The 24,420-nt window shown below is 42.7% G+C and overlaps 1 protein-coding gene across 4 annotated transcripts in view; it reads right to left on the reverse strand.

The window, feature by feature from the left end:
- The window catches only part of PRKN (parkin RBR E3 ubiquitin protein ligase), a 1,115,215-nt gene that overhangs the window by 656,580 nt on the left and 434,215 nt on the right, over positions 1–24,420 (reverse strand). For 3 of the 4 annotated variants that reach the window (XM_074333793.1, XM_074333790.1, XM_074333792.1), the window contains one exon: positions 24,118–24,239. In XM_074333793.1, the coding sequence (XP_074189894.1) occupies positions 24,118–24,239 (122 nt within the window). The remainder of the gene's footprint in view (positions 1–24,117; positions 24,240–24,420) is intronic. The other variant, XM_074333791.1, reaches the window with a different exon arrangement.

Here is a 24,420-nt window from a genome sequence, read left to right on the forward strand (position 1 = left end):
ATTCGTACTGGTGGGTTTCTATAATGTTCGGCATACAGGTAACCTCTGACCTGCAGAGCTGCACCGGAACTGTGCATTGTGTGCTGAAATTCATCAGTAGGGACATTGTGTGGGGGCTGAGTGTCAGGATGGTGGCCACCGATCCACCACACCATACTGCTATAACTGCAAGCTGGCCCACCACCTCTGCTTATCCCTGGGAAGACACTGACACTTCTCAGATGATGGCTTCCCAAGGAGCTGGGCCTGATCCAGTCTCTAAATAGTTGCGCTGCCCTCTCTCCAGGAATTGTCCCCAATAAATGCTATTCTAGAAGCCAAACTACATGTTCACTCTGCCATTCACCCTTGATTGACAGGTACCTGCTTAATCTTCAATTTTAGGAACTAGGTTATGGGCATTATACTATTTTATCATTAGTGGTAGGAAGACTCCTCCTGGAACATGGCTGTTAGAATACCTTTGCCACCATTGCCTCTCAACTGAATACCCACCTTGGATCTTCTGAATCTGGGTGCTGGTGGAACAAAGGGGACCTGGGGTACGCGACTCAGCCTTTAAGCACGATAAAGGTCCCAGTGGAGAAACCAGCTATTATTTTGGAGGGGGCGTTGAAACAAGTAAATCAAAGCTCCAGCCAAAGAGCAAATGTCCATGAAGAGCCAAGAAAATTATGAGATGAGTTAATTGAAACTAGACTTGCCTTTACATAAACCAAAACTTACTAGGAAGTCACTGTATTCAAAATAGTATGGAGAGCCATGGATGTTTATGGGTGCTACCAAATAAGAAAGAGCCTGCAAATCCATCTTATAATATATGGAGCTTTGTGTGACCAAGGTGATATTTCATTACCTTGGGGAAAATGATTATTTAATAAACGGTAATATCACAGAAGGCCATCCATTCAAAAGAAATAAATTTGGGCCCCTTCACAAACCATATACAAAGAGAAATTTCAGAGCAACTGGAAGTTTCAAATGTATAAATTAAGAGATAGAAGATGCATGTAAAATCTTCAGGCTGAGGAGAACTTTATAACCAAAATAGGGAAAAAAAATATAGAAATGTGACTACATAAAGATGTTTAAATGAATTCGACAAAGGACATCATAAATAAAAATAATAGACAACAAAAACTGATAGATTTGAAAATGTATATGCGATTTGAATAGTAGATGAAAGATTACTATCTGTCATATATATAAAATATATATGCCATATACAAACATACATATGACTCATGATATGATTTTTTTAAAGCTAATATAATACAGAGGAGCATATTTAAATTCTCAAGAAATAAATATAAATTAAATTATAATAATATTTCACTTAGGTTAACCAGACTGGGAACATAAATAATAGATTTTTTTTTCTGGGAAAAAGAACAGGACTCTCAAATATTGACAGAAAAAAATGTGAATTGTTACAACAGTGTTTAGAAACACAACCTTGCAGCACTCATTAAAATAAAAAATACACGTCCTTCAACCCAGAAATCCACTGTTTAGAATCAACCCTATAAAAGTGCCAGAATTTAAGGATATAAGTATAAAGATATATGTTACACACACACACACACACACACACACACACACACACACAATCTGGAAATGAAACACATGCCATCCTGGGAGAAATGATTAAAGCCAGCATAGCTAGCAGAACATAAATATTATACAACTATAAAAATGTCGAACTGTAAAAATTAACTTTGAAAGAATTACCATTTATTATTATTAATTGATGGAAACAAATATATATATTTTTAAATCGGTATTTGTGAATGCACCCCAATATACCAGCAAGAACGCTCACTAAAATGTTAGTAACGATTATTTCACTGTTTTCTACCTCATACTTCTTCATCTCCATCAAGTGTTATATAATAAGAACACATTTTTATGTAGTAAAAACTGTGACTTGACTTTGATTATTAAAAGGCACTGGTGTAACATACCTTGTTTTTCTCATTTAAAAATATACCTTCAAAAGAACTTACCGCTTCCATCAGCTGCTAGTCAAAGCAAAAAATAACAACTACCTAAGGCCCATCGTTTAAAAGAACTTAGATGTGATTAAGCAAAACTGAAAGCAAGGCACATTCTCCACGCGCCTTCCAGCTGCTCCAGGAACAAACCACACACGGCAGAAGTTTGGCTGCGCACTTAACGCAAACACGTGAGAGGCGACACTCGGCGCGGGGACACGTGAATCTCCGTGGCCGCTGCCGAAGCACAAACATAAAGTTCCTTAGACGAGGCTGCAGCCACGTCCCCGAGTCGGGCGGCTCCAGGGGTGGAGGCGGCCTCGGTGTCACCAGCGCTGCGCTGCCCGCATTTCTCTGAACGTGACTGAGCCTCTTACATGAGAACCCGAGGCGGCCGCGCGCCGAGCCGGACGTGCCACCAGCGCCAGGAGGACATGCCCGCCCGGCTCTACCTGGAGACGCATTTGCCCCTCGAGGCACAGGCAGCCTCTGAGCGTCTTCACGGAGAGGAAGAGAACGTTCCTGCGAGGCCACCAGACCAGCCACCACCTCTCAGGGGCGCCTGGGAAGCGACACGTGACCCGTGTCCCCAAGGCCCCCTGCCAGCTGTTGACGGCGAGTTCTCAGACCCGCACGCAGAGCGGAATTTCACAGAAAGAACTGTTCCCGAGAAACCCGTGTGAGCAGGCGAGCCTCTCCGGGCGCGGCTGATGCTGTAGGGACGTGGACAGTCACCCTCGTGGGTCTGGGGGTGTCAAGCTCAGTCCCGATTCTGCGGAGCCCCTGCATCGACAGGCCCACAGGTTGGGGCCACCCCGCGTCCCTGGGGCCGCTTCCCGGGGGCACAGGTGGTGTTTGCGGGACGTCGCAGCCGGCTCGCTCCCGCTGTCAGTCTACGCGTGTAGAGACTAAATTTGCCCACTTAAAGTCAGCGTAATAGTGTCACGTTCTCCCAAAGCATCACATGTAGACATGACTGCGTGTTCAAAACAACCTGCACGACCCTTCAACAACCAGCATTCTGAGACAAGCAATGGGCGAGCACTCCGAGCTTTCATTATCTCGGGTGTGTGGAAACGAACACACAGAAACTTCAGCTAAAATGTTGTCAGGAGGCTGGGAGAGCACGCTCGCGCCCCTGTCACTCAGTGCAGACCACTGACCCACAGGAAGAGAAGACCTTGCCTCTCTGACAGGAAGCGATGCCACTTCACTACCTCAGCAGCAGGAAGGAAAGACTCCTCCTTGCCCAGTGACAGCTCAGCCAATGGGAGGCCGCCAGACTCGGCCAATGAGAAGCCACTAAACTCCGAACTTTCAGTTTCCTCCAATGGAATCTTGTTTACAACAGCCCCGCCCACGTCCTCAGGTTCTGTGTGTTTCTGCGGACTTCCCTGTGGTTCGCCATTACACCACGTGCCACGAACTGCCGTTCTTTGTTGTTCCAGCATAAACCCATTTTGCTGGAGAGACAGCTGACTATGTGTTTAAGGTGAACTGGTCAAAGCCCCGGCCTTCCTCGAGGAGGACTGTACCTGGGTGCTTGGTTTCGCGGAGTTGCATATGACCTCTTCCTCTTCGGTTACAGCTGCATCTTTAAATCTAGGCCTGCAGTTCAGACGTGCCCGACTGCATACCATACGTGCTCCATTTGAACCTGTATTTTCTGCTGGTTCGATTCCTTAAAAACCTCGGCCAATGCTGCTTCATCGTGAGGCTTTGGCTCGAACTGTGCCCGCCTCAGGGCACTGCCCTCCTTGTAGCGCTGCCAGGACGGATGGAAGCCCAGGTTGCCACCCGCTTTGGACACTGCAGCTCCAGCTGGTGGCTCCCCTGATCGCAGAGCCACCCAGCAGTTGCTGCATTTCCTCGGACCCCAGTCCCAGTGTCATCCCCTCCAGCGAGCTGCCCAGCCCCACACACTCTAGTGCAGCATCCGTCCTCCGATCACGTTGTAAATGTGTTTTTGCCAGGAGAAAACAAACAAAAAAATCTTGCTGCTACAACTCAGAAGAGTGGGTACCTTATTGGGTGTGAGTGAGTAGGAGTGGGAACGAGGGAACTTTCTAGAAAAGGTCAAAGTCTAGATGGAGGTTTCTGCAAGTGTCTTAAGTAAAGAGGTCATCAAGTTGTACACTGAAGATACATGCCTCTTACTACATGCAAACAACCAAGGGCACTATCACCTGCCGAAGTCTATCATTATTTGCCCGTTTGTCTCACCTCTGGGCTTCCCATTGAGCCAATGTAACGATTTGAGGTGTTCTTGAAGGGGAGAGCTGGCTGTCCTTCACAGAGCTTCTGAACATGGTAAACAATGTCAAAGTGGAAGACAGACATAATCAGAACTAGTGGGACTGGTGATTTGCATGTACTGTTTGCTCCTGCTTTTTTGGGGGGAGGGCAGGATCATTTAAGTAAGGAGACAATTCTGTTTGTCAAAGATTATTGGGGTGTGTGTGTGTGCACGTGTGCACGTGTGCACGCGGACGCTCTTAGCAAAGCCTATATTCTAGAAATGTTTATTGGATGCCACAGATGGAAGCCTTTGTGATATATGTAAAATTCATTGCAAAAGCATATTTGAAGGGATTTTTTTTATTATGTTTCTCTGTGAATTTGGAGCTGTCCTGAAAAAGTGGAAAAGAGAATAGGACTATTAACTATAATCAGCATGTTTTCCCCAAATAAAAAATATTTTCACTTGGTTGAAAGTTATCAGAGGTCTTGAAGATACCAGAAGCACAGAGTCACTTATACCATAAACCTTCTTTAAATCCCACCAAATGGAATGGTCAGCCCCAAAATAGGCTCAGGAAGGGAGCTGTGCCCTGTGATAGTCTGACAGTCCCAAATGAGTATTTTTTTCTTCCTTTTTCCTCTTTTCCCCTTGTCCTCACTGACCAAATACTATGTGGTCTTTTAAAATTTGTTCCAATCAACTAGGTTCCAAAACACCATGGTAGGGAACTAACTCAACCAACATGTCAGTAGCCTAATTAACTTTGAAGTTAGCTTTATGGGATAACAAAGCAAGTGTACTGTGCAACTAAGGACACTGCACTCCCTTTCTCCTCCTATATTCCAATGAGTCAACTCATTAATTCATTCCACACATATTAACTAAGTCCATAAGTGCATAATGGCCTTAACAGAAGCAGAGATGATGGAGATCAAAGAGAATGTCAGATAACAGGTGAAATTAAATTAATTCTAGTTTAGACTTTATAGGCCTCATTCTCAGATGAAAGCACATATTTGAATAAACTAATTGACCATCTAGGAGTCTGTTTATTTATTTACACCTTGTTTGATTCAAGAAAGAATATAAAATAGGCTGTACCAACACATCTAAGTAAAGAAATCTATGGGGAGCTGACAAAGGGAAAGAAGAGTGGACAATTATGCTAAGAGCAGTGGTGACATTCCTTTCTCAGGTCAAATCTTCTAGTATGACCTGCTTGTAAGAGGCAGGGTGCACATTTGTGCCTGAGCTTCCAAGCAAGCATAGCAAAGGGGGAATGGGATTAACTACAGAAAACACACATACTATTTGTTTAGTTTATTGTTATTTCTGATACTGAAACTAAAGAATAATTCCCATAAATTCTAGTAAGTGGATGCTTCACAGGGTGTTGAGTAAATCCCCAGGTGACTTGGGTTTGCATCAGCTCTGATTCATGCACATGCTCTATCACAGATAGTAAGTTTTCACATGTAGTAGGTTTTAAAGGTTTCTTGAATTAAATGGGACAAGGGAACTTAAATACAAAATGGAGAAAGAAATAGATAAATAATTACATAGAGGGCGAAGCTTGGGCTAATACTGATGGTGTGTTATGAACGACTTACAGAATCTAATCTGCTGTACCTGAGAGATGAAATAACAACAACGACGACAACAATAACAACAATAATAATAATAACAATAGAAACATGGGAAAGGGATCAATCACTAGGTATTGGGGCCTGAGGAAATCGCCTTGTGTGCGTGTTGGTATTTATGCCACCATGATTTAGCAGACTCCAGCTATCCCTGCCCAGGAGAGAGACACACAGACACACTGAGTTTCAGACATAGGAGAGATGCTAAATGGGCAGCCAAGGGCCCTCATTTTAAAGGTGAGAAAAGAGGCTCCAGGTTATGAGTCTTCCCATAGGTCACACACTTGGGGGGAGAGGGGAGGCATTTGGTTATGTTGTTTTCAAAAACAGGAAATAAATTCTCAGTTCGGACTGAATCAGAGATGAGTGGGACGTTAATCCTAGCCCATGCATAGTCAGAATATCAGTTGTCTGAGTTCCTGGCTCATCTTGTCTTGTTTTTCCCAAATCTCATAATTAATGTGTGTACAAAGAAAGCAGTTGCATACAAAATGAGTTATCTTTACACATTTACTCTGCATCTCCCAGTTTCCACCCTGGAGAAGAACAGGGGTTGGTGGTGTTATTTGCAGCACTCGGGGTACACTTGTGTGCTATTTGGTTGTTGCAAATACACCAAACTGTAGCCATTAAACATTGATGTTGTTTGGAATTCAAACATTACATGTAACTCATGATTCCGTCTGCATTTACAATCAGAATGGCAGTAAACCTGATGAGAAGTGCTATAATCAGAGATGTCCAATATGAGTTTAAGCTAGAATTGAAATGTTACTTTACACACAGCAGGGTGTTTCCCTGAGAATAAGTGGTGCATCCCTAGTTTCAGTTATGCTGACAAAGTGTGTCTGGAGGACCAAGGAGGTTTATTTAGCTACGAGCAAGAGTGAAAAGTCACCTGGGAAAGACCTCCTCGTAAGTGAGCATGGCATCCTGGCACCCAGGCAACAGCTAAGTACAACCGTTGAGCTTGAAAGATTGGATGGCAAGTTATTACCTCTCAGTCAGCTGCCAAGGCTCACTCTGGCATTCTAGCAAGAATTGGTGAGAAGAACCGAAGGAGTTTCCTTTTCTCACCAAAACATGTGTTTGAAGCTCATAAGAGTGCATTCTGGGACGAACGCCAAAGAACACGCCAGAGCTGAACACCTAACTGTCTACTTTGAATCTCCACCTGGATATCTGGAAGGCTGCTAAAACTCAAAACATCCAAAACCGTGCTCGGGGACCGTTTACACCAAACCTACTGATTTCTCAGTGTCCCATGTCTTAATGAGTCCCATCAATTGGGGTTCCCAAAGCACTTTTACCACCTTTATAGTTTCTATTACAAAACGGTATTTCCACAACTATTCTGTTCCTTTCTTCTTGCCCCCATTCTCTGCAGGCCTTGTCCTTCTTGGTTTCTAGAACATACCTTGCCTTTCTTGTTCAGGGCCACGGTTTGTGATCCTTCTGTCCAGAACGCTCCGCCCACACCACCAGCCAGCAACACTTTGGCCGCTTTCTCAAATCTTGCAGCTCGGCCAGAGTGGACAGGGTCACATGCAGCTGCACAGTCCCTCAGGGAACCGAGGGGCCGTAGCAGAGTCTTCACTGCAGCTGTATGAAGTCACTTTGTATCTGTTAAGGTTCTAAATTGCTGGCTAATTAAATCAGTGGTTTATAATGCAAACGTGTGCCAGATAGTTTCTTCTCTTTATTCCTTGAGGTCTATTCTCTAAACTTCTCCATATTACTCTCTGCCTAGAGAGCTCACCACACACAGCCAGTGGTGAGCGGTCAGGGCTCTGTGAGATTCTGGATGTTGCCATTGGCTTCTTGCCGTGTGAGACGTAAAAGTCCCAGCATCCTCCTCACGAGGCAGTTGTGGGGAAACCCGCCTGCGGAAATCTCTACTGCTTGGCTGCTGCAACTTCCCAGACGTGATCAGTCTCCCAACTCTATTGGGAGCCTTTAAAAGCATAAGTGCTTTGGATCTCTTATATAGGATCACGTACAGAGTTAGCTTTGATCACGGTTAATCTCAGTAATAGTTCCTTCATAACTTCAGTAATTGTAATTCAAAAATTGTGTCTTAAATTTATAATCGAATAATTATTCTATTCTGTGAAACAAAGTAAGGTCTTGTGAAAACTACTTTTCACCTACATCTAAAGTCTATTGTTATCACTAGGTCATTTCTGCCAATTTTTATGACATACCTGACAAGTTACTATTGGCATCTTTCTGCTGATTTGAAGAAATGATTGTAAAAAAAGGATTTCTATAAATATACGAGGACTGCGGTAGTGTACCTTTGCACTTCACTGACAAAACTGTGTTTTCCACAACCATATGGCCTCAAGTAGATCAGATTTTCCACCTAGCAATACTGCATTTGGCTTTTAAATGTGGGTGTCGCTGGGTTTTCTCACACAGACTTATATGCACTAGGAAAGTGGTTGCTATCCAAATGGGGAAAGAGGAGACAGAGAAGTAAGAAAATCTTAAGGATAAAGGTATGGCTTCAGGGGTCTTTTGCCACAGAACCTGATCTAGCCACAAGTGACCTAAGACAGCTCCTATGGACACGTAACCCACGCAGGACACATGGACCTAGCTCAGCTCTGCCAGATAATCTTCTGACCCAGGGTCCTTGCTGAATCCCTCTCGGGATGCCTCTGAACCCTAACAGATGGCAGCCTGGGAGATGGGTCCCTCTGTGCAATAAAATGGCCTCTTTTCCTGCTCAGTGTAGGATGGGAGAGGCCATAAGTCTCGCTCTCTGTCTTATAAGAACCAAAGATTCCTGGTTCCAAATTTCCACATGCCAAAGCATACATAGTCGAGGGAATTGAACATGGTGACAAAACGGTAAACTATGAAGCAAGCAACTTCAGTCCTACTTGCCGAGTTGTCACTACTGGCAGCGATCAAGGGAAGTCCTAGCTTGTTTCTGGGCCCGGCCTCATGAACCATAAATCTTTTCTAAGGTTTGAGCCACACAAGCATGGTTTCCCCGATGCCCACCACACACCTATTTCAGCAGTAGCCAAGGAACCACTGGACTCTTTTCTTTTTTCCCTCTCCTCTTTGTTCTTAGTTTTAGGAACTACACTTAAAATTTTGAAAATCCAAATAAGCTCATTTCACTGACCCAGCCAGAATCCCCCAAACTCGTGCAACCCAGTGGAATTCTGTGACAGGAATGCTCTCTATATAGGAGGTTCGACATAGTAGCCACTGAATGCAAGTGCCTATTGAGGCCTTGGAATGTGGCTATTGTGACTGAGGAAATGTTTCATTTCATTTCATTTTAATTCATTAAAATATAAAGAGCCACATGTGACTAGGGGCTGCTCTATTGGACAGCGCACTTTCTGCTAACCAACACGGACATCCCAGACAGTGCAGCTGTCCTTCCAATCAGTCAGCCATTCAGCAAACAAAAATCTATTGACTGCATAATAGGAAAGTTCTCTAGAGCTTAGAGTTGAGTGAGGTAATAAATACGTACACTGTCACTGCTTTCTCTCAATCACCCTTCCGGCATTTCCCTCTATGCGCTTTCTCCTCCCTCCTCTGACTCTCCTTCCACTCAGACCCTCCACTGAAAGTAAAGATGCACATTTCACATGTGTTTTCAAATTTCAGAAATCTTCATGTTTGAAGCAGAACGGACAGCATTGAGAAGTACTTGTCTATAGATCTTTGAGAAATGTAAAATAAACCAGTTTTCTCCACTTTCTAATAGCATCAATTTAGGTCTCCTAGAAGAGGGATTTATTTCAAAACTCTTATCATAAAACTGTAATAAAACAAAAGGATCCTACTGTCCTCTTGTCTTGTGTTCTGACAAACCTTAATAAAGCCTCACCTAATAAGGCAAAATTGACACTGTTATGAAATTTGTATTGGGCTCTGCTTTTCTGAACATATAAATTGAAGTTTTCCTAGATTTGTGATATTATTTAGCATATATTTCACCTAAACTACACACCACAGCACATTTTCCAATCTTATAGATTTTTTTTCTAAACTCATTGGAATTTCCAACGTTCAGTACAATACATAGCCATTTAAAAGCAAACAGCCAGTAAATTTCAAGGTGCAACAGACACATTTGCCATGTTTTTTCCAATAAATGACAGACCAGAATCAAATACAGAAACTAATATTTGTGCAAACTTACTCTTTTGCCCATTCTCCTTCAGAATCATAATTTTCCAAATAAAAGAAACACAAACTCATGGCTAAACATACTGCTCCAAATTAAAACTAAAGTAATTGAAATCCTTATTAAAAGTTATTCAGGTTGACTAAGGAAACACTAGGAAGGGCAAAATTGCAGGTTGAGAGCAGCAAATTCCAGTGTTCTCTGGGTCCTTCATTATTAGTGATTTAAACATCTTTCTTCTTACCAGGAAAGACTAGTGAGTAATAGTTTAGTCTAAATGACAGCAGCTCTGTGGTATCAAGAGCCCAGATTTCAGCTAATTTTCAGGCCTTATTATCTTGATACCATGGGATAGAACATAATAGATGCTGGAACATCTATCACATGACATTTATCAAAGAAGGTGTCAGCGGCATCCATGGCCGCAACCAAGATGGAGCCTCCAAAATATAAATCAAAGGAAGTATAGCAGCATCTCAGAAGGAAAGGATGACAGTGATCTTTCATACTTAAAATATTTTAAATGCCTTAGGGAACCTACGGAGCTACTAGTGTTAAAAATAATGATGCACCAACTAAAGCTATGCAGCTCTGCGCTGAGAGAGGAGGCAATGCAGCCGAATGAGGGAATCTTTAGAGAGTTTTCAAACCATGTGGGTTCAAGTGAGAGCCCCGCCTCTTACTTTGGTTTCTTTGGTGATCCTCAGCGTCTCTATGCAGCTCACAGACTTTTCTCTGGTGTGAATAATGATAGCTAGTGCCTAACCTTTCCCAATTCACGGGGTTGTCATATGAATCAAGCCAATGTGCTAGGAAATATTTTTAAGGTGTTAAAGGTGCTACAGATTCAGTCTATGTAGTATATTATTAGAGATTTCAACTGGCGCACCAGGTACAATAAATATTCTAAGCCAAGAGAATATGCAGATTTACAAATCTAAACCGCAGTGATAGGACTTTACAAATGGATTTTTATTATTTTAGAGCAGTTTTCAGTTCACAGCAAAAGTAAGTGGAAAGCACAAAGTTTGCATATAAGCCACATCCAACACATGACATAATTTTTGAAATGCCTCACCAATGTTGTGTGTTAAGGTTGGTTTTTGTAGATTGGGTGGAGATAATTCAGGAAGATGATTTCTTTGTTGAAAATGACCTTGTATCAACATCCCCACACAATGAGACCCCCCCGCCCCATCTTAAATCAAGAGAGAAGGGCATCAGTGGAATAATTCAGAGAGCTGACATGGCTTTTATAGAGTTGGAGGGGAAGTGGTGAGCTAGGGTCTGTGTCCCACTGGGGTAATCTAAAAGACTAGTGGCCTGTTGATACAGTTGTGTTGGCCTCCACCTGTGATCCCAGTTTGTTACAACAAATTATGTGTTAGCGTTCCTCCTTGGAAAATGAGAAAGAGCGCCACTAATGCCATCTTACAGTCCACCCAGGAAGAGAAAAGGTGGATGGAGAATGAGTAGAGACACCAGGAGCTGTGGGAGGAATCGTCACAGGGAGAGATGCATCAACACCTCACTGGAGGTAAAGGTGAAGGTCCCACGACGGCCTGTGAACAGCCTACAGGAGCCAACGAGACAGAGTCTGCTCTTCACACTTGCCAGCTCCTGGGAGCTCCAACACAGCCCAGTCAAGTAAGTTAACCAGTCAAGTAAGAACTGTCTCTGCCCCTTTTCTTAGCTCTGTCATCTTGTTTCAACACTGAGACATCGGGAACTGAAGGGAGCAAGAAGATACAACAGGATGGACGCTCAGAAGGGGAGGGAGAAGGGCGGCCCCTCCCGCGGTCCCTCCAGCAGGCGCACAACACAGGCCCTAACAGGAGTATGGGAAAGCTTTGTGTTGGGCTGGTTGATTGTGTTTCATGAGACTGACCACTGTTCTTTGCTGAACCGAAGTTGTATTTGAAATTTAAAGTTGTCCGTTTGGCCTGGCAGACTCTGCCACCGATAAAGAGGCCGTGGCTGTGCGTTTGGTGAAAACCACGAGAGCATCCTTAGCGACAGGAACACGGCTCAGACCCAGCTGGAGCAATTGTGCTGTTTAAGCTGCAAAAGGCTTGTACTGGAACTGCCTGGAGCTGCCTTACAAAGATCACTGCCAGGTGTCATGGTTCAAGAGACTCTACCAGCGCCATCATCAACAACGTCATCAAGGGGCTGTGTTTTCAGCCCCTCACTGGGGGCTGCCACACCTGTTTTCTCTGAACTGTCATGTCTCCACTTCTCAACTCTCCAATCTCAATACCATCACCGGTCCATGAAGAAGTACCTATGTACATGACTTCTTTTACCTTTCTACAATTCAGTTTCCTTCTCAAGAACATTCTGGTCAGCCCTAGCCTGTCCACACAAGCCCTATCCAAATTCAAACAGTCGGCCGCTGGTCTTGAGGCCCATACAACCCTGTTCTAACAATGATTTTTCCGTCACACTCTCGCCGTATCTCTCAAGGCTTTGAAGCTAGTCACAGAAAAGCAAATTTCTTTGCAGTGAAGCAACGCATGTAGTCTTTCTTACATCTGAAAGTCAAGTTTAGTAGAGAAAGGAAGACATGGAAAGTGAATCATTTTAGCTGTGGTAAACATATGAAGAACTGCCAGATGGAAGAGTTCTTGGATTTTGTTCTTTATTTACAAAAAGCAGAGCTAGAAGTTATGGGTGAAGACAGATTTCAGGTCAAATAACTCTCTATCAATAAGAGTTCTGTAAATGAAAACAGCTGACCTGAGAAGCAATGATTCCTTCATCACTAAAGGCTCTAGCAGAAGACAGATGACCAAACACCGAGTATTTATTACAAGAGCGATTTTTGTATCAGGAGGGAATTGAGATCGCATGACTCCAAGGTCCATTCTTATTCTGAGACTATGGATAGGCCGAGGCATACAGTGACAATGATACCATTCATTCAATTATTCATTCAACCCACAAAACGTGTCTAAAAATCTGTGCATCAGGCGCCATGGTGAGCTGCATTCGCTGCATGGAGTACCTGAGTCTAGTAACGGAGTGGAGTAGAGGGGTACCCAAGTAAGGGTCTTTTAGTTTTTGTTCACATTCCATTTATTTTGTGGTGTTACATATATATATCATCTTTCTGAAATCTCTTTATGTGAAGCTTAAAATCTTAGCTTTACAAAAACATTACACAATTTAAGGTTATATGACATCTGTTTATTCTGACCCTCTTCCTAAACTACTTTAAATGGAATATCCTATTCAGTAATAAAGACAATTAACATGGTTTTTCATTTGTTTTTTGCAAATTATGGAGGAAAAAGCTCTCCTGTCCATGAGATGATGCTGCCAGCTTTCAACAATGGCTGTATCTGATCATTTTAATTGTAGGTCATTGGCCAGGCAGTAGGTCAGTGGACGCTTATTAGGATGGCTTTCTAAATTAATACGAAATTGCCAATGTACAACTGAAGATTTAAAAGACATAACGGAAACTCAAGGTCATTCTGACACTACATAGAAATATAGTTCTTTGAAATTAGCTAAGAGAACCCTTAGTTTAATCACACTAACAAGTGACTGTAGGTTATAACTGTGATCAGAGGTGCCAGTCGCCCTTGTAGGGCTCATGCCGTGAACTCTAACTTGATTAGGATTAAACCCTCCAATAAACCAGGGGAGCTAGCGAGTCATTTAAGAAAGTCATAATCCATGAGAGCGTCCCCTTTAATTTTCATGTTTTTCTCATTTCCAAGGACACCAGTACTCTTCTATTTTCTCTTCACTAAAGAAAAACATCCATGTTTTCCTTTGTACCCAGTTCCTGAATCTCCATCCAACTTCAGGAAATGGAGCCTAGTAAATTTGGCTCTTTTCAGGAAAAACCTGTAGCGCAGGGCTCTACCCCACCCCCACCTCCGCAAGCCTCCCCACCATGTTCCATCCTAGCAGGAATGTGGATGCTTCCAATAGGAATCTGAGCTTGGGTTCCCCATACTGAACTCTAAGTTTGGCTCCTTTCTCAGTGTGGACCCAACAAAGGTCAATTAACTTCTCCGTTTCTCATCTGGCTTCAATGATGTATTTATGCAGGAAGCTTGATATTCCCAAATGAAGACACGTGAATGCGTAAGTACCGATGCTTCTGTAACCTAACTGCAAAAACATATCAGTCCTGATCGGTACTGTCTTGCCTAATTCTGTAGCAGGGTTTTTCAGTGGGACTTCCTGCCCTCCCCCCATCCTGAACACACACATACAATTTATGAAAGCTACGCAATATACTTGTTCTTTATAAAGCATGGACAAAAGATCTACTATGGAGTAAGATAGGGCTACTCAATTGTATTTATATTTCCCCAATGAGGTTTTGGGGCCATTTACTTCTTAAGCAAAGAACAAATAAAATAACTTGGTGCCCTACATATCTTTTTTTCTTTCCAAAATTGATAAAGTTTCTAAGTGGTCAAATGGATAATATACCAGTTTCATTCTGTAGAAAAACAGGGAGCTATATTTATGTATAAAAACAAACACTGAAACAATGGTGGCATTTCACACACAAAAATAAGTTCAAGGCTGGCCACATCCCTAGAGTAGCCATACTGATACAAATAGAGTATATAACAGCATTACTTAGACTCTGTTACAAAATTGACGAATTCATGAAAGTGATCTAAAATAAGGATGCATTTACAAATATGGCAGCCATCAGTCATTGCCGACCCAATGTCCGTTTCATCCTCTCTCTTTATTAAGAGAACTCTAATTTTGACCGGAAAAGCAATGGGCCCAAACCAACAAATAATAATAATAATAATATGGGACTAAGACAACCATGGCTAGTCCTGTTCAACTCTGGAAAGCACTTCCTTTTCGAGTTTCCTTGGTAATTTTCAGTGGCCGTCTGACCAAATTGCGACCAATGAGGTATAAGAAGAAGCCTGTAAGGAGGTTTCTGAAACACATTAATGTTCTCATTTCCTTTTCTAAATAAACAAGATAACCATGGCCGCTGCCCATCACCCTGCTCTGCCCGCAGGCTTGATGCTGTGATGCCAGGGCCATGCCACGAAGGACGGTGGGTAATAAAGCTACACACATGGCCCAGTCAGGGCTTGAGATAACACACATCAGTCCTTATGGGGTCAGCCTTTGTTAACTGACAGTTCTACCACTGTTGGTGGACAATAAACAAAGCAACCCTGGTTTAAAATGTGATTCAATTAACTGAAACTTAGAATGAAATAAAAAGTATATGCAAAAATGTTCTTTACAACAACTTTATCTTTTCCTTTATGTTTTATAAATATACTTAGGTTGTGATTTTGTCAAAATATTCTATGTAGTCCCAATGAAAATTGCTCTTATAAATGTTTTAAAGGTATCATCCTGAACAGGGAATAAAATTCTAGGTAGTTAAACTAATTTCCAATTAAAGAATGTGGCAGCGCTGCCCAGGGCCCACCTGGTGCCAGAGTGATGCTGGGCTCCCTTCTCCTCCCCACTGTGACATGCCCAGCTCTGGCTTTTGCCCAGATCCTCACATAGGCTCCAATGAGAAACCTCTTTCGTCCACTCTCTGCTCTCACCTTCCCCTGAACTATGGGCGGAAGCCAACTCCAAAGGGCCATTCTGTTCCCTCCATGCTCCTCTTCTCTCTCCTACCACTCTTCTTCCACCAGATCCTCTGCTAAAACACGGGAGGGATCTCTGAGAGCCATTAAAAATGACCCAGAGTTACTCTGAAAAACCTAATGTCTTCATACACATACAACTGCTGTGTTCCACACATGTATGTTCTGTGGCCATTTCTAGGAGCTGGTTCTAGTGAAGTCAGCTAAAGATCAATTCCCCAAACGCTGAGTCACCCAGTAAGTGAAAAGCCAATTTATCTAACATAATAATTTATTCTAAGTTTATTTGATTATTTATGAAACCAATACCCTGGTCTTCTGTGCTCTGAGCTCTCGGATCTCTGCCCTGCCCTCAGCATGCCGTGTGCTAAGTTTCATGTCTTTTCCTCTGTTTGCCCTGACTCCCACTAGTAAAGAGGGGACATAAACAAATTTAACATCGCAATGCTCTGAGGAAGACCAAATAGTTCAATTCATACTTGAGACAACTTTAAAAGCCATTGCAACAATCCAACCCAATGTAAAAGGCTGCACACTTTTTAACTGGCTAAAAGAAACACATTTTTGGTAAATCAGCAAATCTTTAATAGAGAAAATAGTTGGAAACTAAAGAAAAAAAATCCTGGAGAAACAAAATAATTAAAATAAAGATTAGGAAGAAAATAGTATAACCAAAAAAGTTCCCATATGAAATGAAGTTTTGATTACGTTCATGAGAATATATGCATAAATATATTCTTGAAGAAAACTTTCATAAGATGAATTCACCTATGATCCGTAGTTTTCAACAAACTAAACATTTCTTAAAATCTGTTTAAAAATATCACTATTTTCAAGATAATCAAATGGAGACTGCAATTACAATATAAGTATAAATTACAAAGGGATGTTTCAAAATATTGTCCCTTATGATACACACACACACACACACACACACACACACACACACATATATGTATACATTTTTTTTTGGGGGGGTAGGTAAACTAGTAAATTTGGTAAAATCAGTAAAATAAAAACTAATAAATTAATCTGTAGCCCCTGCAGATGTTGGAGGTAAAGAATATTTATAGGTTTGAACCCTAGGCATGGATTTCCTGAAACTACTGTGAGTTCTAAGAAAATGACACTACTACTATATAGAATTTACTTACATTCTTAAAATTTTAAACCACTTACACTGGCTGACATTGATAGTCTGAAGTGGTTCAGACCACCCCAATTTAAGTAGGTCACTTTACATTTAGAATTTGCATACAGTGTACAATATATATGTAAACTTTCAAAATAATGCTTTAATATGCAATAAATAATTAAACTCACAGTACTTTACAGTAATACTTTGCTTTTTTTGTTTTTTGTGTTTCTTTTTAAGTATTATTTGTTTGTTTGTTTTTTCCTCACAGTGGCTCTTTTCCACTGGTAAAGGGGAAAAAGAAGAAAATATTTTAACCTTTTATCAGTTTCCTCTTGACTGGGTAATGGAGCAGCGAGACCTCAGAGCATGTGGCTGAGAGGGCTGGAGCCTGCAGTGAGGACCAGAGGACACAGGCGAGAGGTGGGCTTCAGAAAGGTGGGGGCAGGGGCGTCCACTAGGCCCCGAGAGGTCTCATGGCAGCACTGGTGGCAGGATACGGGGCAGAAGTGGACACGGGGGATGCCCCAGTACCAGCAGAAGCAAGACCTGGGCTGTGTTCGGCTTCCTCTGAACCCAAAAGCCTTGAAGGAAGATAAGGCCACACAGAAATAGCTTCCCTGTAGTCCTAACACCTTAACACAAATCAGAACAGACGGCAGGTCCAGGTTACACCCTCTCCACTGGGACATCCAAAATGGGCCTTAAAAAAGAAAAATAGTCAATAACGAAATATTAGGTTGGTGCAAAAGTAACTGCGGTTTAAAAGGTTAAAAAATTGTAAAAACCACAATTACTTTTGCACCAACCTAAGAATATGCAATGACTCTTCCGTTACACTCGACACACTCAGAAATGCCTACAATTGAATTGATAAGTAAAAAGAGGAATAATGCATAGTTTTCCACAGTAAGCTTAGATACATTTCAAGACTTTATTACATGTGAGAGTAGATTCTGATATTAAGAGAAGTAGACTCCTGACCAGCAATTAATCTCTAACAAATATTAAGGAATCATTGTACAGTTAGGCTATATTTCTTTATAAATTTCCTCACATACAGTGCCCCTAATCTATAAACCAATTTTAAATAAAATCCATCATGCCAGGCATTTTACATCTTACTCTGCTTATTGTACCATTTCTCATCGGAAACCTTGGAGCGTTAATGCTATTTCACAGCAGACTGTGGAATTAGAGTGGCAAAGATAAAGTTCTTTTTGAGATAAAGTAATTATAGTGATTGTAGAGGGGAAAAAATCACCCAGAGTTCTAGGCGGCAACCATCTCTTGGATTCTGACTCATTTTAAGACTAATGAACTGAGTGCACACAAACAAGTGTTAATGGTGGATAACTCGGGTTACCCAGAGTTTGTGCTGGAGGGATTAACGATTTGTAACTTAATCAGCACGAAAGCATTCTAGAGGTGTGAGTTTGCAATGTGAGTGCAGCAGTTGCTTCCATGCATTTTTGAAGGAAACTGTTCACCTGAAGAAATAACAATAAGAACTAACAGTTTCTGAGAGTTCATTATGTGCCAGTTTAATGAGTCAAGCCATTTCATCTTTGCAATAACTTTAATGAATTTTTTTCTTCCATTCTGCAACTAGGAAACTGACACAAAGAAGGTAAGAAATTTGCCCAAAGTCACGCAGCTAATAAGCACGAGAAGCAGAATTCAAACACCGCCAGGTAAAAGGACGCAGGCGGCCATTCTCTCCAGCTCTTTCACTTCTCCTGCCCAGTGTGCCACGACGCACCACTGACGCTATGTGTCACCACATCTCCTAATCCATCTAGGTAGCTTCTATTATTATGAGAATAAATAAATATTTTACTCATCCCTACTGTGTTTTAAGCCTATGTCCTGTCAGAAAAACTAGGCTGTTTCTTCCTATAACAGAAGATTTTTATTCTACAGGAGGCCCCATCCACCGAGAATGTCGACAACGGCGGCATGGCTGTCAGATGGGACTGGGGCTCATCCACCACGCAGGAGAGAGCTCTGTTAGATGAGTGAGTAGACGCCTGCAGGGGTGAGGAGGAAGAGTCCTCTAGAATGATCCCCAGGGACAGACTCCTCTGTGTCAATAAGCATCATATTCTAACGAAACTTCCTCAGCCCCGGAAAAATTGTTAACAATCACACCGTCTCTGGGAGTCTTGTGTTTGTATAAATCGGTGCTGGGAAATCTCCGAGAGCTTGCGCTAAAAGTTGCATCTGACTGTTGATCTTGCTTCCTCACTGGAAGGCTCACTCTTCACCCCACATGCTTATAATTTAATACTCGGACAGACAGTAGAAGGAAACATACCTTGTGACATTCTAACCTTGAGTTTGGCAGGATGCAAGGGGGAAGGGAGAGGACAAGCATCATTAAGTCTCTTGGTAGTGTTTCTTTTTTTAATACAAATTCCTTCTTTAATTTCTAGTTTTTCTAAAAACAGTGTATGGTCTACATATCTTGGGAAACCTTCCTTTTTCTGTCTCCTCTTCTGTTAAGCGGGAAAATAAGCTGAGGATGTGACTTAGTCATCATCTGACGTTCCACACTAATGAGGGAAACAGTGATGGCACCGGTTGTTTTAAATTATCCATTTTATTGTTCAAGAACAGAGTCAGAATCGTATATGCATGAGCAGAACCATCTTCACTTCTGTGTCCCACCCTGTGTCATTTCTGTGTGATCTTAAGTGGACGGGCTCTGAACAGGCAATAGAAAATGGGATGCTTGCCATGTTTTTTCAATCAGCCATTGTTCCCTGTTTTCCAGTGACCTTTCATATTCCTACCGGCTATTTGATTAGTGGAAACCCTAGTTGAGGTCAGCATGGAATAAAGAAGATAATGCGATTTGAAGACAGAAGAAAACCTGATGCCCAGGAGGATTTGCAACATGCCCTCAAGGCCAGGCCAAAACTTCAGACGTCAGTTTCCCCATCCTTAACCCCACGACAGGAACGTTTATCCATCTTCCTCGACAATTTCTTATGGGGATCATATTAAGTAGGAAACATTGAAACAGTTAAACCTCAGTGCATTATGCATGAGTGACCGCTCATTAGTACTGCATGCAAATCTTAAATAGTGCAGAGGAAATGTTGGAATTATGAATAAATCCTCCAAAACAAGAAAAAAAAATTAGAAGGTTACTATCAAGACTCATGAAAGGCATGGGGCTTGTTGCACACTGATTTCTCCAGACCAGAAAAAAATAAAACAACATTAAAAAAATAAGCCAGGTGGCTAAGTAGGTTCCAATTTTTCTCTTTGTATATAAAAAGCTCCATGCAGAAGTTCAGACAAACCACACACAGTTCCACCATAACTAGTCAGCCACACAAGAACCAATTTCTTTCCTTTTTTTTTTTTTTAACCATTGCTCCTGACCAGAGAAAACTGTGTAAGTTGCAGATCTTTATAAATTTCAGGAAAATGAAAGCGAATACTTGACTACTCTCTACATAGAAATCTTTCCTATCGGCAGGTTCGGCACCTGCTCCATCAGTGCCAAGTCTGAGTTGCAGATTATTCGGCAACGTGACAGGTCACCAGCTCCACAGTGACATCGTTTAAAGCTTCTGTTGAGTGTGTATTTGTTGGTATTAACACAACATTGAAATGCCTGCTGTGCTCAATCGCCAGGTGCCAGTTATGCTCCATCGACCGTGTTGCCCCGAAAATAAGCCCTAACCGGAAAATAAGCCCTCGCATGATTTTTCAGGATGACATCCCCTAAACATAAGCCCTAATGTGTCTTTTGGAGCAAAAATTAATGTAAGACCAGGTTTTATTTTTGGGGAAACACAGCAGTAACTGTACTGAAAATTTGAATCAAGGAATCTTTACGTCACAGCTAAGATCGTCCTTTTCCTTAAATCCTTAAGCATATTTTTCCAAGAGCATTTTTGAATGATAATTTAAGTAAGGGGTTTAGTGAGATACCAGGACATTGATTACCAGACTTGCAGAACAAGAAATCTATCCTAGAAAAGGCCACGGCTTCCCGGAAACACAGAGGACTTTTCACTCCTGGTGCCAATGTTTGTTAAGTGTGAAATTTGGACTCATTACTTAACCTCATGGAGTCTCTTCATTAAAAACACTGGATGTTAACACCTACTTCGCAGGTCTGTCATGAGAATTAGAGAAAAATACAAGTACTAGAATATACACATAAGGGAGAAAATAAATACATTTTGCAAAACAATCATAATTACTCTGACGAGTATGACCACAAAATGCCAAGTAGAATCACTAAAGCATGTGGATCTGTGGGAAAGTTCAAGGACAGAGGACGTTCATTCAACATTATTAGTTCTGTGCCCTAATATGGGCAAGACACTGTGTGAAGTGTTGAAAATATACCAGGGACCCCAACTGACAAGTGATCTGATCTTATGAGGCTTACAGACTCTTGCAATGTAGACAAATGGGCAATTGCACCGAATGTGGAACAGAAATTTGATGATATCTGTAATAATGGACATGAAATTTTGACCTGTCAGGGGAGAAAATGATGAGGGGAAAGGAGAGCTAGCTCTAGAAAAACTTAAGAGGGGGAGTAATGGAGGAAGGAATAAAAGTCTGAATTTAATAATCAAACGTGGAGCAGTTCTGGGAGCCGATAAAGTCTGGGGTGGCCGTGGGAGTGGGCATCTGATTTGGGGCTGGTCCTGGTGAGCAAGGTGAGGTGACGTCAGCACATAGCTCTTGATGACCGAGCCGGGGGTGGGGCTTCCACTTTTCTGAATAGAGTCAGCCAAAGCCGGGATTGATTCGTGAAGTAGACTTCAGTGTGCGTGTGTGTGTGTGTGTGTGTGTGTGTGTGTGTGTGTGTGTAAGTATATGTGAAAATAATAATAACATAACAATAATAATAGAGCACTTAAGATTTCTAAGTAATTTTGGTCCAGCTATCATTCTAAGTATTCTTCATTTCTGAGTAAGCTTCAGAACAAACAAGAAATAGATACCGTGTCCTGGTTAACCGATGTCCCCAAGGTCACACAGGTAGGCAGAATGAAGTGGGATGCACCCCAGGCAGCCCAGCTCCCAGTCGTCTTCTGAAACTCACACCGTGTGCCTCACGGGGACACCTCACTTTCACTGAGCTGGCTGCACGCCAGGCTCTTCTCAGCACCTGAGAGGCATGTGCCACGCAACCCCGACCACACTCTGCTTGTTTTCCTTGTTCTGTCTCTTTTCTACTTTTCCCTGATGGAACATGTTTTTAAATGAGAAATTTCACAGAAAATTCCACATTTATGGTTTCTGTTTATTAAATAAAAGATCAGGCACACCAAGCCCCCTATGTCCCCCCCCCCATTTGCTAACACCTGGCAGGAGCTGCCTCCTGTCTGTGGGCCGTGGGCCCTCCCACCTCCCATGGTCCTCACCAGCCCCCAGTGCACATACCTGATTCAGTTTTTAAATCACCTGTCTGATCACTGGGGCTATTTCAGTATGTGGGCCTTAGAGTAAATGCATGTGTGTGGTGAACGGAGGAAAAGCACAGAGCTTACAAATGTAGATCACACAGCCCAGTAGGAATCCTTACCCTACCATTACGAGCTCTTGTTTCTTTTAATCTCTTTAAGCCTCTTTTTTTCTCCAATCTAAAACAGAGTTGCTAATGGTACTTAGCTCAGAGTGTTCGGAAATAATTAAATGAGATAACCCATGACAAGAACTAAGCTTGGAGTTCCATAATAATTGTCTATTATTCTTTCCATCACGGACAGTCAGGCGTTAACATAAGTAGCCCACATCCACCAACTGCCTGAGGTGTGGGGCAGAAGAGGTTACGGGTTGCTGGTTACTGCCCTGGGAAGGCTGGGGGTAGAGGAGAGAATCAGGTGGAAGGAAAGTTTCCTGGGACGACATGTCTCCCAGCAGCCGCAGGGCCCGGGGACACCTCAGGGAAAGCTCCACTGCGGTGCGTAAGGACACACGTTGGTGTCATTCACGGATTTTTCCTCCTACGTGGGCTTGTCTGTGTAGCCAAAATGTTGTACCACAGTGAAACATGGAATTACAGGTTTTGAGTCACTGCAGCGTTTTCCCCAGGCTTGAGGTGAGGATGCATGAGCTCCCCTGTACTGGGTGCATCCTACAGACTCGTGAGCCATTATGTCCATTCTCTGGGCCACCACCCCAATGCAGGCCCTTTCAACGTGTAAATGGTTGATTAACTAACCTCTCTGCCTTCAATCTGCCACCACCTTCAGTCCAATGACAAAATTCCACAGCACTCATAAACAGTTCCAAACATCATTTCATGCCTCACCTCCATTTTTACCATTTTGCATTGTCTCCCCACTGTCTGCAGGATGAAATCTAACTTCTCTAGCCACCACTGGGGCCTGCTGTGCTAATGGGGGGGGGGGGGCCTTGTCTCCACGTCAGCCCCTGGTCCCCAAAGCGCTTCATCCTCCTGTGCCACCTGGGTTGTGTTCTCTCCGCAGAGATGGCCAGAGTGCCCTCCGTGACCCCACGCGCACGTTCACACCCTCAGCAGATGTACCACGTCCTACACAACCATCACACTCGGGCTGGCTGGGTCCGTGCTTCACACCAGAATCATCAAGCCTTCTCGCTCAAGGGCCAAAGAGTAACGTGTCGTATGTCACGTTCTGCAGGCCACCCAGTGTCACAATGTCTCAACCTGGTGCTTGCACGCAGACAGCATGGACGGAAATGGGTGGGGCCATGTGCCAATAAAACTTTATTACGGAACTGGAATTGACACTCAGAGTGCTCACGGGTCGCACAACCTTCTTCTTCTTCTGTTTCCAAAACACTTAAAAATCTTTCTAAAACACATCCTTCCCCTGTGGACTGTACAGAAACAAGCGGAGGCCGCAGCAGCCGGCAGCTTGCTGGTCCTGTTGCACAGGCATACTGTTCAGTGACCCACAACTTCCCTTCCCACCATTTTATCGAGGCGGAACATTTAGCAGCCGCCAGTGCACCGTGTTCAGTGAACAGCCCAGTGAGTACTGACATGTGTAGACAAACATGTTCCCACCACAGACCAAGGTAGGAAGACTTTCCGGTATCTTAGAAAGCTCTTGGAAGGCACCCTCCCAAGCTGAACCTCTTTTTGTTTGAAAAGCAGTCCATCTTCCTTTCAATAGGCCTGAACTATGAAGCAATGGGGGCAATGGCAGTGAACTACTGAACTTTTACAAAGTAGCGTATTTTAAAATGGAACTTCCGATACCATTAACCATGTGATAAACACAGTGACATCTGATTAGAAACTCCAAAGGCAACCCTAGAAATATGCGTTCATTTTTCTGGGCAGTCTCTGCCAACACACAAACTTACCTGGGCCAAGGTGAGCGTGGTTTGTTGGCAGGTACCGCACCGCACCCTGAGTTTTCCTGGTTGCACTTGTTGACAGGGGTCTTTGCAGTAGACATAAAAGCTGTTGTAGGCGGGTCTACCTGCTGGGGGAAAACGAAGCAGAGGAAGTCGCCAGTCAGTGCTGAGTCCAACAGAGACAAACTTTAGAACTGACTCCTCAGGAGCATTTTGAAATATTGATGGGCTAAAGATTCCAACAAGGATACAACCATTTAATTTAGAAAATCCAGCTTCATGCTCCAAAGAGTGAAAAGCTTTTCTTCT

The sequence above is a fragment of the Rhinolophus sinicus genome, linkage group LG05 (genome assembly GCF_036562045.2).
Source record: "Rhinolophus sinicus isolate RSC01 linkage group LG05, ASM3656204v1, whole genome shotgun sequence".
In the NCBI taxonomy this organism is placed as follows: Eukaryota; Metazoa; Chordata; class Mammalia; order Chiroptera; family Rhinolophidae; genus Rhinolophus; species Rhinolophus sinicus.